Genomic DNA, 12859 nt, shown 5'->3' with positions numbered 1-12859 from the left:
ACCTTTCATGGCACAGCACGGATGAGATGATCAACATAATTGCTCATTCAGATGATTCTTTTTTCTATTTAATGAAGTGTTCTGCTCGCGAAAAGACAAACCCAAATATCCAGGCATGATTCTTTGTGCCACCCAAAAGTCAAATAAAAATGGATTCAAACGCATATTTAAGCAGCACCTCTCAGGATCTATAAAGCGCTTGCAGCTTTTCCTGCTGCCACCCCGGAGGTGGAGCTTTCAGGCTCTGGAGCCCAAAAGGACGCGGCACCCAGGCCGGCGGGGCCGCCGCGAGGTGGCACTGAACGCCAGCGAAAAATCCACCACCAGTTTCCCACCGCCGAAGAGATTCAAGAGACTTAGAACAGCATATTTAGATGACTTACATTATACAGCAAATTATCTGCCTATCGGAATGGCTCTACATACTTGTGATTATATCTACAGAGAAAATAGCTACAAGCTGCCAATGCTCCATCGCCAGAAGGACATGCCAGCGTGGGGATAACTTCCACAAAGGCAACTTTATTTTTCTTCATGAAGAATTTAGAACTGTAAGCAGTGACAACGAATGTCAAGGGACGATGCAAATTGGAAATTTAGCTCGTTAAAAGGTGACAGGTACCGTAGAACACCGATGCCTATGACTACACTTTATTTGTGTTTTTTTTTCCAACATGAGTTTGTTACGTTCACTTCAAGTGAAATATGCTGTAGAAACTATGTAAGATCAAGGTACAAATCCGTTCGTCACCATTCTCTTTTGACGGTGAGAAATGGGAATTATCTCATAGAAGATGAATTATATTTCAATGTGTAGGACTAAGTGAACCGTAAGTGAACCATCTGCCCTACTGACACACACTTCTGTAACAGTCTGCTGCAAGTAACTCGTCAGAAAATTTGATATAGTCAGTGATGTATTTGGTCTTCAAGTGGTTATTTTTAAATACAATTTTTAATAACGACCATATTCAAATCACTCATTTCTGTTCTAGTGACTAATGCCAGTGCTGGCTAGCAAAAGGCGATCCAACCCTGCGAGGGAGTAGCCCACGGTGCCCTGTGAGAAGCGAGAGGAAGGGGGAGGCGGCGGCCGCGGGGAGGAGGGCGCTGCCATCGTCCTGCTGCACGGCAAGGCCAGCTTGGCGAGCCTGGCCATGGCTGCCATCCGCAAGAAGCTGGTGGTGGTGGGGGACGGTGCCTGTGGCAAGACTTGCCTCCTCATCGTCTTCAGCAAGGACGAGTTCCCGGAGGTCTATGTGCCTACCGTCTTCGAGAACTACGTGGCTGACATCGAGGTGGATGGCAAGCAGGTGGAGCTGGCCCTGTGGGACACCGCCGGCCAGGAGGACTATGACCGCCTGCGTCCCCTCTCCTACCCGGACACCGACGTGATCCTCATGTGCTTCTCCGTGGACAGCCCGGACTCGCTGGAGAACATCCCGGAGAAGTGGGTGCCCGAAGTCAAGCACTTCTGCCCCAACGTCCCCATCATCCTGGTGGCCAACAAGAAAGACCTGCGCAACGACGAGCACGTGCGCAACGAGCTGGCCCGCATGAAGCAGGAGCCGGTGCGCACCGAGGATGGCCGCGCCATGGCCATCCGCATCCAGGCCTACGACTACCTGGAGTGCTCGGCCAAGACCAAGGAGGGTGTCCGGGAGGTCTTTGAGACCGCCACCCGGGCAGCCTTGCAGAAGCGCTACGGCACCCAGAACGGCTGCATCAACTGCTGCAAAGTGCTATAGGGCGCGGCGGGAGCACGGCGCTGGGCACAGCGCATGGGTCGCCTGTTGGCAGGCGGAGAGGAGCTGGGGTATGCACGCACATGGCATCAGCCTGTCCCCTCCGCTGGGGGCTGGCGATGAATCGGGGTGGGGGCTAAGGGAGGGAGGACGCTCCCTTAGCCTTGGCCGAAAAGAGTTGTGCTGGCTCAGCCATGGGGACAGAGGGGGGGGAGGGGGGGAATTGCATGCCCTGGGTTTTAGGAGACGGTTTCTCCCCACTTTATTCCCACCACCGGCCCCAGCGAGTTAATTGCAGACTCTCAACCACAAAAAGCTGCTGAGACTGGACTGAGCGAACATTGCACCCAGCTCTTGCCCTTTGCCCACCACCTGCTGCTCCCAACTCCCAGCCAGCCTCCTCTCTTTTGCAAGAGGACAGCGGTGTAGCTGAGATGCTCTGAGATGCTCGAAGGGACTTCTGCCTTCTGCCTGCATGTGCCTCCCCCTGAGGCGGGCTGGGGAAGGGGGCTGCATCTCCCGGGCTGCCTGCAGCATCCTCGCCTCTCCTGCAGATGTTTCGGCCTGAGCCTGACCTGCTGTGGAAGTGCCCTGAAGACCGAGACTGGGAGGGGAGGGTCATCCCAAGCGAAGCCTGTATATATCTTACCTTTTCTGTCTTGTGCAAACCGGGGTAGTGCAGGGGGTGCTTATTTAAGGTGCGGTGGGGAGGGGGTTCCCAGCTGGGACTTGTGTTGTGCAAAGGAACTTGCCCTGAGTGACTGATGCCTGCTGATAATGCGAGCCTTGAACTGACTCCAGCTGCAGAAGCCACCAGGCTGGAAAGTAAAGTTGAACTGCTCTGTCCTCCTTGCTGGACATCCTCCTCCTGACGGACGGGGCAGGATGAGCAAGGGGGAAGGGAATGGATGATATTGCCATATTATGATCTTGGTGCCTGCTCCTTTTAATGTTGTCTTCTGCAAGGATGTTGATTTGGGTTTATTTAAAAGTTTATTTTCAAAGGAAATTACTTTGCACAATGTGGTGGATTTTTTTTTTAATTAAATACTTAAATGCACTTGTCATCTGCATACAACACTGTAGCATTGGAAACATTCTTACTCAGTAACCTCATCTGGGTCTTGTTTTAAATTGATTTCCACACAAGACAAAATAAAACCACTGTATCTTTTTGCCTTGGAAAAAATGGGTGAAAGCACTCTTCCTTATGCAGTGAGTACATCAGAACTTAATACTAAAGGGCAGTTTAAAGAATCTAGGTTTATTTAAAACTTATTTTCACGAGGTAGCCAACCCAGGTGAAAATAATCTTGTGTTTCTCTGGTTCAGAGAACAAATGTATCCATTTATGTTTGTTTACTTTTCTCCCTTTTTCCCTCAACAGTGGTACTGAGACTGTTTTTGTTTTTAATAAACTGACATGGCAAAAACTGAGATGTATATGATGTTTACATAAAATTATGAACTGTGTATGCAGTTTTTTATGTGAAGTATTAAAAGATTCTATGCTGATACCTGTGAGAGCAGTGTTGTGATTTATGGAGACTGTCCTCAGCTTGCAACAATGCACCTGGATAGTGTTGAACTAGACTAGAATTTGTCCCCTGCCTACAAGTGCTTCTACTTGTATTTTCTCTGCTGGCTGAAATACCTGTCTGGCAGCTTTCAGAGGATGGTGGTTTTGTTTTCCTTTGGGGGAGCTGCTGCCTTCCATTTTCTGTACAGATGGCATGTGGAAGGATACTCAAAATTCAAGGTGGTGACTAATCCATCCTTGTTGCTGCTCAGCACGAGAAGCCTCTGTGCTTTGTGCATGGTGAGCCTGGGCTCAGGCTCATGGTGTTCCTTCACCCCCAGCCCTTGCTGCCTGCTGGTGGTTGGCGTGAGGTTTGGGCTCATGCAGCAACAGAACAGGCAGAAAACTGAAAAGCAACACAGGTTTATTTTTTAAACCAAGTATTTAGATAAAAACAGTTTTTACTAGTGACTTCCCCTTTGCTCAGAGTGAATACCCCTGTTTGCTGGGCAAGCTTTGCTCACTGTTTGATCACAAGCAGGCGGCCAGGCTCATGCTGCAGCAGTCCCCGAAGCTCCATTTCCTAATTGTGGGCCTCGTTATTTCCCATAGCAATGGAAGAAGTCTGGGCCTCTCCATGCCGGGGATCCCCAGCAGGGCATGGTGCCTGCCCCATCCCTGTGCTTCCAGTCGTGCTCCCTGCCACAGCCCTGCTCCCTGGGCACGAGGCCCTGCGGGTGCTGCCTGCAACAGTGGCTCCTGGCAGAAGAGGTGGCCCGGTACAAAAAAATGCATTACATGATCTTTGCTGAACAATAAGGCCTGTGCCCAAAGTGCTGATGTCTCCCTTCTCTTTTCTGAAAAACTCCTTTAAGTACCTACAAGGGAAATCTCAGGACAGCTTTATATTTTTGTAAATCCTCTCCTTTTACAGAGGTGTGAGAAACAGGTCGAGCCTTTTGCGTCTCTAGTCTATGAATATCTGCTAGGGTGCACTGGATTGTTCAGAGATGTTAACAAATACCAAGGGAAGCAAAACATATTTAGTGGCTTTTGCTGGTCTGTTCAGAGGGCTCTGCCAGCTGTCGACTGAAAGCAAACTAACAGACCAATGTAGAAATAGTGGTCTCCTTATTTGGCAGCTGGAAAGTCAATCAGAAATAGCGTGGAAATACCTGACTTTGAATTTTGAAGACTTCAAATGCTAGAGTACATGCTCAGTCCATGCTGTGAGTTTATTGCACTGTTTCCTATGCTCCTTAATAAAAGATAGTGACATTTTCACTTAGACAATTTAGCCAGGATTTCTTAAAAGGTACTTAAGTCCCAGATTTTAGGTATCGATCTCCAAGGATTTAAATTCTCCTGATATAGAAAGAGTGAGTTTCTTATCTTCAATTTGAGAACCCTAAAATCACTTTTTGGTCCTAAAACATCCTTTGAAAAAAATAATTGTTTTGGATACTTAAAGGGCCACAGCCAAAGACCTCATTCTTGGAAAGACACTCAAAAGCCCTGTTCTGTGCAGCATAGCACTGTTCTGCACAATGTCATCCAGTGACATTAAAATCAGCATGGAAACTTTTTCCTTAAACTGATTGCAATAGCTGCAAAACTTACACATTTTGTTAGACTGCAGCAATAACTAATCTCAAAACCTCAAAGGAGAAAGTGTTAATATTTGTATTTTAAACACTGGGAAATGAGTTAGCAATGCATCCCTGTATAATTAACTATACCAATATTTTCCACTAAGGTGCTTACAAGGTAATTACATTCATTATTTCCAATTGGACCTTTGCCCAAGTCAGGCCTACAGCATCTGGCCCAAGGGGGGAAAGCTGCAAGAAAACACATTTCAGTTTTAACTGAGCCTGACCTTTCTCTGCTACTTGTGAAGCTGTAAGCCGACAGAGTGACATCACCATGTGGGAGTCCACCCATCAGGGTCAGATGGTGGGATCAGAGCCATAACTCGCTTTGCTTTGTGGCACATTGCTACGCTTGCTCATTAGAGTCATCACTTTGGTGGAGGGGGACACGAGGTGTGGCTCGTCCCACCCTCCTTGACTCAGCCGTGCTGAGATGGCCTGTCTGACGGCCCAGGGCCACACCAGCTGGGGTGTGAGGATGTCACACGGGTCAACTCCGCCCCATAGCTGCATCTGCCCAAGTTTAACACGGAGGGTCTGCCCACCACCAGGGCCAGCCGGACATACGAGCTCGGGACAGGCCACCCCACAACCTACACCATGCGTTCAGACAAAGGGTTGCTTTCATGTGACCCTCCCCTTGCTTGTCTTCCTCTGGTCCTCTAGCTTATGTTTATCTGGTCCCAGTCTGTCTTCTGTAACCTTTTGACTGGAGAAGAGCTGATGGGGAGAAAGCCAGAGCTCCACAGGGAGAGTTTGGTCTGTAATGGTACCAGTGAATCCTTATTCGCAAGTCCTGGAAAGCCTCACTGAAAAGCCCATTCATCTCCATCGTTCTCTGTTAAAGTAAGGAGGCCACTTGTGTGCTCCCACCCTGACACCAGTCTGGACCCTCTGACAGTGTGAGGGTGTCTTGTCTGGGCAGCCTGAAAATGAAGCCACGCAGGAGAAGTCAGTACCCCCTTCTCTTCTTCTGGAGATATGGCAACAGCAGCTGTGAGGAGTCCTTGCATGATCAAATAGAGACTCTCTGTTTAGAAAGCACACTCTGTAGGGTGTGCCAAACAAAGGATGTCATCTTTGGTGGGGGAGAGAAGTCAGTAAAAATCCTTGGTAATTTTGGCAAAATGGGTTTTAATCCACTTGTTATGCATTGGAATTTAACTACACGTTTTTGCTAGTTTTTTTAACTCTCATGCAACTGTACATACTGCAGTGGGGTTGCATGAGTGCAAGTGGGTGCAGAATTTGAAGCAATATCCTCTTATTTGGCTTTCTGTTTTTGCAGCAGTGATTTAATTTAGCTCCATTTGCCTTACACTGTGTTGGGCAGGTTGCAAGTCTGTTTTAGCAATTCAATAAAGAATTGACACAGCCTCCTGCAGTAAGAGAAAAAAAAAGTACTTTGAGGAAGTCCACAAGTATTTTACTAGAATCAGTGTTGCTAACTGTAATTCACTCACAGATTTAATTCCTTGACTTCAGAAAGTAAAAAATGCCCAGTTTATCCTTCAGATTTTAGTGGACTGTAGCACCGGTGAATCCAGTTCTTTGGATTTTGCTGGTTCTGCAACGATATCTATTTGTAAATGGAAATTGCATTAATAACCCATTGTGCTAACTTTAAAGGATGTATCCAAGACAAGCCATCTGCCCCTGCAGCTCTGAAAAACTTTGCAGATGTGCTAACCCAGTGTGTGCGTGCAGATACAGATGCTCCAGGTCAGCGATATGAGCCTTCCTCACAGTTAGGCAGCCAGCTAACATGGTGGGATGGAAGAAGCTGATAAGCATCTACTGCAAGGAAGCCTTTGGAGGAAAGTTTAGATCTGTTGCTGAAGGAATCTCTTTCAAACCTTGTGGAACTCCTTGTGGACATCTTTAGATGTGGAGTTCAAGGGTGGAAAGGATTTCATCTCACTTCAGCAGTCTCAGGAGTTATGTATCTCATATAAGCTAGTTGTCCAAGGTCCCTTTACTGCCAGCAGACAGAAACAGGTGGCTCCAGAGGACCTCTCTACTGGGAACAGACATCCTCACCCCGTGGAAGGGCTTGCAGGTGTGAGATGGGATTTGCCAGCACGGCTGCCTGCTCACTTCCCACCAGGCCGGCTCACACCACAGCTCTATTCCCACCAGAAGCATTCACCCCCTCCAGTTTTACCTGACTGAAAAGGAGATGTCTGGGCTACGTAATGCTGTTTCCATGCCCTGGTCAGTCAGCAGGGAGAGCAGGTCACAGTCCCCAGTGTGGGGCACATCCAGCTGCTGCTTCAGGGAAGCTGCAATATCTCTGCCAGGCTGGTGAGCTGAGCTGGATCAGAGCAGGGCTCATCCAGTGCTGGTGCTGGCATTGGGCCAGGGCAGGTGGGGAGGTGTGGGAGAAGTGTTGTCTAGGGAGGGAGTCTGAGCAACCTGCTACAGCTGGGTAAGCGACTCCAGAGAGGGCAGATTAGGGTGAGATAGTTTGTAAGGATGGTTGCAGCCTCAGCATCATCAAGGCTAGGATCTGGAGTCTGTATATATTTATATACCTATATGAACTGTATGAGAGACACAGGGAACAGGTTGCCCAGAGAAGCTGTGGGTGCACAAACACTGGCGGTGTTCAAGGCCAGGTTGAACGGGGCTTTGAGCAACCTGATCTCATGCAAGATGACCCTGCCCATGGCAGGGGGGTTAGACTAGGTGATCTTCAAATGTCCCTTCCAACCCAAACCACTCTATGATTCTATGATTCTATGTCTTTAAACACTTGATTTCAGTAGACTGATGTAACAAATGGACGGTTTTTACAATGTCACTAGAGGAAAGGAATGAGTTGCCCTTCCCCCCTCCCAGTGACAGTGGTAAACCACAGTCTGTGATAAGCAGCAGCCAGATAGATTAAGTTTTGTGGCTACACACTCATGCCCTGCGCAGAAGGACAGACCATACTCTCCAGTTCTTCAGAGGGTTCATGAAACAAGAGACTTTGTGGTTACCTGTGAGGTGCCTATATGTGTCAGCAGTGTATGATGCATCCATATATCAGCAGCAAGTGCCATTTGGTATAATAACAACTATGGGCATATCTGCTTTTCTTACATGACTGAAATATCAAACTCAGGCTAAAAGGTGAGGTGTAAGAGTGGGAGTTAAAACTGGAGGCGCTGATGTGATACCTACATCGAACAGTAGCAGTACAGAAAGGAGAATATTAGATTGGTGCCTGCAGCATGGATTTAATGTATGTGTATATTTTCCCCTAGTTTGCTAGTCTGTGTGGGTTTTGTGTGTGTGCTAAATCTCACTTCCAAGTAAAGGGGATCAGTGGGTGGGATTTTGTGCTAAATGCTTAATTCCGTTGCTTTTAGGTCATTCATCCTCTTCTGTATTCAAAGCTTGATGTGGCAGGGCTGGAGATAGGAATTTGGAAACAAAGTGGATTTCCTGGTGGGCTCATTTACATGATAATGTCCCCTTCCCTCCCGACTCCCAGGAAGGAGAGACTGGGTGGCAGTTCACGGAATCACCAAGGGCTCCTGGGAGGTGGGGGAGAGGCAATGGCAGGCATCTGCCCTGGAAAAGCCTTTTCTCCTGCTTCTAGGCTTTTGTGCAGTGGGTTTTTTTATACAATGAAGGTTGACTCTACAGTCCTTACTCTGTGGGTGTCTTCCTTCTGACCAAGCCAGGACTGCAGAATCAGGTCCTATTGTACAGAACTCTCTGGGGTTTGATGGCAGCAGCCTGACCTTTCCTGGTGACGGCTGATTTTCTCCCATGAAAACAGAGTGAGTTTAGACCAGGGTTTTTCATAAGGTATGTGCATAGCTAGATGTAGTCACACTATCTGTGTAAGAATCAAAAAAGATGAAAATCCAGCCTTCCGCATTCAAGATTCTTACAGGAGTAAATGGGCAGTTTGTATTTTCAGCCTCATCAGCCCAGAAGACACTGAGGAACATCACTGCCTGGTGTGCAAGTGTAACAATGTCAGTGATAGAAAGGTGAAGATTATTTTTTTTTTTAGTTCTGAGGAGAAAATAATCTGTATGTTTTGGGCTTAAACCAACCATGCCCTCATAAGCCCTTGAAAGAAACTACAAATTTCAGACTACTCTAAAAGTACTCATAATTAATTTTCATTTTCTCTGTCAGTCAGGTGGGAGGGAGACTAAAGCTGCCAGCATCTAGAGGACTAAGGAGACTGAATGGGAGAGAGTTTATGTCAAAACAGCCTTGTACCAAGTGGCCTTCCCTCGGTGAGGTGATGGGCAGGAAGATGAGTGTTGCTCCCATGTTTGCTCTTTATCAAAGTGTTCCGAAACAAGGCACCCTTCCGCTAGGGATAGAAATGAGCTCAGTCTCTCCTGATGGTAATAGGACACTTTGCATTGTTGGCAGTTGCTGCATTTCACTCAAAACACTCCTAAAGATTAACTAGAATGAGATGCTGGCATCACAAAGACACACATATACCAGTAAAATGGTAAAAAGGGAAGCAAATTATAGTAATTGCCTTGCAGCTAGGAATTTAGCAAAGGTGTGCCTAATGCCTGGGCTCCTTGCTAACAGCTCGCCTCCGCTCCCACGCACTGGTGATCTCTCCTCTTGGGTGGGCTCACTGATTTAACACTGTCATGTGAAATTCAGAGCAACTGTTCTCAGCCTGTATTTAGCTGGGAAGATTTCAGACTAGAAGAAAGGCTTTGGTGCCTGAAGGCTCCTCTGTTGTTTCCAGCTGTACCACTGAGTGTAATAAAAAGCCATTCCTCCTCTGCACATTCTACATCTAAGAATGTTCTTAATTCTTTGTCGTTCCAGGGAAGCAACTAAGTATGACAGGATGCTTCACTTGCATGCTTAGACTGACATGGCTATAGCAGTGGTACTATGTATTCTGAGACATCAGTTTCAGCCCCTTTTTACTTCCTTTAGCATAAGCATGTATTTGAAACATGAACTTTTGAAATTGTACATGTCACATACTAGCCAAAGGAATAAGCTAGACATGTTTCTTCCACGTGATCATGAGAAACTGGCGTCTGCAGTCATTTCAAGGAGTTGGTGCCTGGCCCTTGAGCTCCATGTAGGTATCTGGCAGGTTTAGAGACCCCCATTCCTCTAAACACCCCTGCAGAAGCGCCCACTGAAGGTTTCTTTCCTAGATTGCCCCCTAACTGACTGCTACCCACACCCTGCTGAAGGCTGTGCAAGTGTTGTGGGTGCTGTGGGTAGCTGCTGTGCTGTTGCCTCTGGGCAGCTGATGGTGGGTACATTTGGTGTCAGCCCCCCCTCCTGCCCTGGGGACATGCTGTCGTGCAGGGATGGGGGACTGGTGCACAAACACCTCACAAGGAGGCAGAATTCCCCTATACCGTATAGCAGACAAGATGTAAATAATGTATTGATAAACTCTGCTGGTGATACTAAACTCGTGAACTCTACATTAAACTTTGGGATTATTATAGGTTTATCTCAGGAGGTTAGTTTATCAGCATAATCATCCCATTATCAGCATAATTGTACAACTGTTGTTGCACTGGTAAAACTCCCTGCGTGATCAGGAACAATGCTGCCCTTTTGCAGGTTACTCCCCTCCATGTAGTGGAGTGTCCATGTGTCAGACTGTGCCAGTGGGATGAGAACACGAGGGTGGAAACACCAGCACACTCCTCCACAGGGAGCAGCCGACTGGTGGGGAGCAATGATTAAACTGGAGATGCACCTCAAGCTGCAGTGGCTGAAATTTCACTGCAAAAGTTTCTTGTTTCTCATTTTGCTCCTTTGATCTGTTGAAAAAAGATCAAGTTTCAGGGGAAAATCAGCCAGGACAAGCCACAGAGGGCTAGAATTACCGGTATGCAAAGAAGCAGGGTGAGACAAGATAGGTTTCAGGCTGCAGCCAGTCCTTACTCAACTAAAGCTTGTGTCTGTGACTGATGGAGGGCCACATTGGCTGCTCTTATTGTTAAAGATACAGATGTTTAAAATTAAAAGCAATTGTTTATTAGGCATTCTCAGATGACTATTTCATAAAGTAGTCACACACTGGTCTCTGAATTCACAGCTCTTCCACTGTCAGACCATATTAATTTTGTACATGAATAGTTTTAATAAAGCCAAGAAAATTATGTATTCTCACATGTTAATTTTGCAAGGCAATCCAGTGATCGTGTTTTAAAAATTAACAACAACAAAAAAGCAACTCAGAAAGTGCTCACATACCAAAATTTGCCAGATTGATGAAACAAACGGGGGAGGCAGTGGCAGTGGGACTGGGCTGCGGGGCTACTGGGCTTTTCCAGCCCTGGTTAGTGGACTGGGTATGACTTGCCTCTTGGCAAGACTGCCGGGTGGCACTAAGATTGCTGCTTTGTCTCTGAAATGAAGCAGGGGCTGTATCCAGGTTTTAATCATCAGCTTCTCAAAACTACTATCAACAAATTGAAGAAAATTCAAGTCAAGGTTGTGAAAAGGTTGCTTTCCTGTCTGGAAACATTTGTTGGTCAATATATGTATTTGAGTCTTGATGAAATTTGCTGCTGCTGTTGTTGAGCAGATGCAACCTAATCATATTTTAAGTCTTTGTCAACCCAGGGTAAAGCCTTGGTGGATTTGAGACTGTAGCATGTATTTCTGGGCAAGAGAACTGTTGCAGGTAGGGTTATTGAGGTGTTTCAGAAACACTGTAGATAACACAGATGTGTGATATTTTTTCCAGACAAAAGGTAGGTCTGCAAATAGCTTTGTTAATGGGATAATATTGTTAGGATTTAAATTTTCCAGAATTTGTGACTTTCATAACTGTTCTGCAGAATCTCCTGACGTCTCATAAAGCTCTTCAGCCTTTTCTATATTTTAAACCACTCTGATTAGACAACTCCTGATGTTCTTGAAAATGATGCTATAAAAGTAATTAATAGCCGTGAAGTAAAAAAAAAACAAACAACAAAAAACGCAAACAAATGAAACAAAAACAACTCACAAAACCCAGCAGTTGTCAAGAAACCATTATATGTTTTCAGCAAGAATCTCCCAGTGCGAAAGGCATCACACCAGCCCTCAGCTGCACTGTCTGGGCTACCGTGGTGCTCTGGGACGGATTCCCAGCAAGCCGAGTCCCTTGTCTAAGGGCTGTAGAACCTAGAAAGCCCTTTTTCTAATGATGGTTCATTTGCTGAGGGGTTTGTTAACCCCTTCCCTTCCCTGTGACCAAGATCTCTTTCATGAGATGGTGGGTTGCGTCTCTGGTGTCAGAGCACTGAATGGCAAAGCCCAGTCCATGGTGAGAGTCAGAGTTGTTGTTTTTCTTTTTTACTGGATGTGGTTTTTGCTACCAAGCAGAGGTTTGATCAAACAGAAGCTGCCTGTGAATTCAAAAGAAATTCGTGACAGTGTTTCACCTGAACTAATGTCAATGTTAGCCTGCCCTTGGACCAGGTGACCTTCTGAGGTCCTTCCAACCTAAATTGCACCGGTTCTGTACATCAGGGGTTAGATGTCATTCACAAAGTTGGGAGGAGGTCAAGCTCATCTTTCACCTATTATTCCCTGTGTAGACCTGTGCTCAGAGCTCTGTCCTCTTTGAGGGACAGCTTCAGTGTCATGGTGACTGTTCCACCCATCACAATACAGCTTACACGGGTAGTCACCTGCATGATCAGAAGTGACCTTTTTCCATCCCAATAAACTCTGAGGGCATTATTTAAATTGAGGGATGATAAGCGAGTTTCACAGGTGAAACAAGGACCAGAGTATCCAGTCCTCACCCATGTGGGACATGAGATGAGATAATTGAGGTGTTAGTGTGGAGGAGAGAACCTTCACCCAGCTTGCTCTGTCCACTGACCAGGGCTTCTCCAGACCCGCAGCCATGCCCTGCACTGAGAGGACATTTCCTTACTGGCTGTTGGAGTTTGAGGCTGGGATTGCTCCCCAGCATGTGCTTTTGCACTTAT

General features: G+C 46.7%; 1 protein-coding gene across 1 annotated transcript; it reads left to right on the top strand.

Annotated features, from left to right (window-relative positions):
- The first annotated feature begins 1040 nt into the window (after positions 1–1040).
- On the top strand, positions 1041–3260 carry RHOB (ras homolog family member B). Its single transcript, XM_026845816.1, has one exon. The coding sequence runs from the start codon at positions 1158–1160 to the stop codon at positions 1746–1748; it is 591 nt and encodes a 196-aa protein (XP_026701617.1). The 5' UTR covers positions 1041–1157; the 3' UTR covers positions 1749–3260.
- The last annotated feature ends 9599 nt before the right edge of the window (positions 3261–12859 follow it).

This window comes from Athene cunicularia (genome assembly GCF_003259725.1).
Source record: "Athene cunicularia isolate RWA chromosome 3 unlocalized genomic scaffold, athCun1 chr3_part1, whole genome shotgun sequence".
In the NCBI taxonomy this organism is placed as follows: domain Eukaryota; kingdom Metazoa; phylum Chordata; class Aves; order Strigiformes; family Strigidae; genus Athene; species Athene cunicularia.
This window is presented reverse-complemented; position numbering and strand designations above follow the sequence as displayed.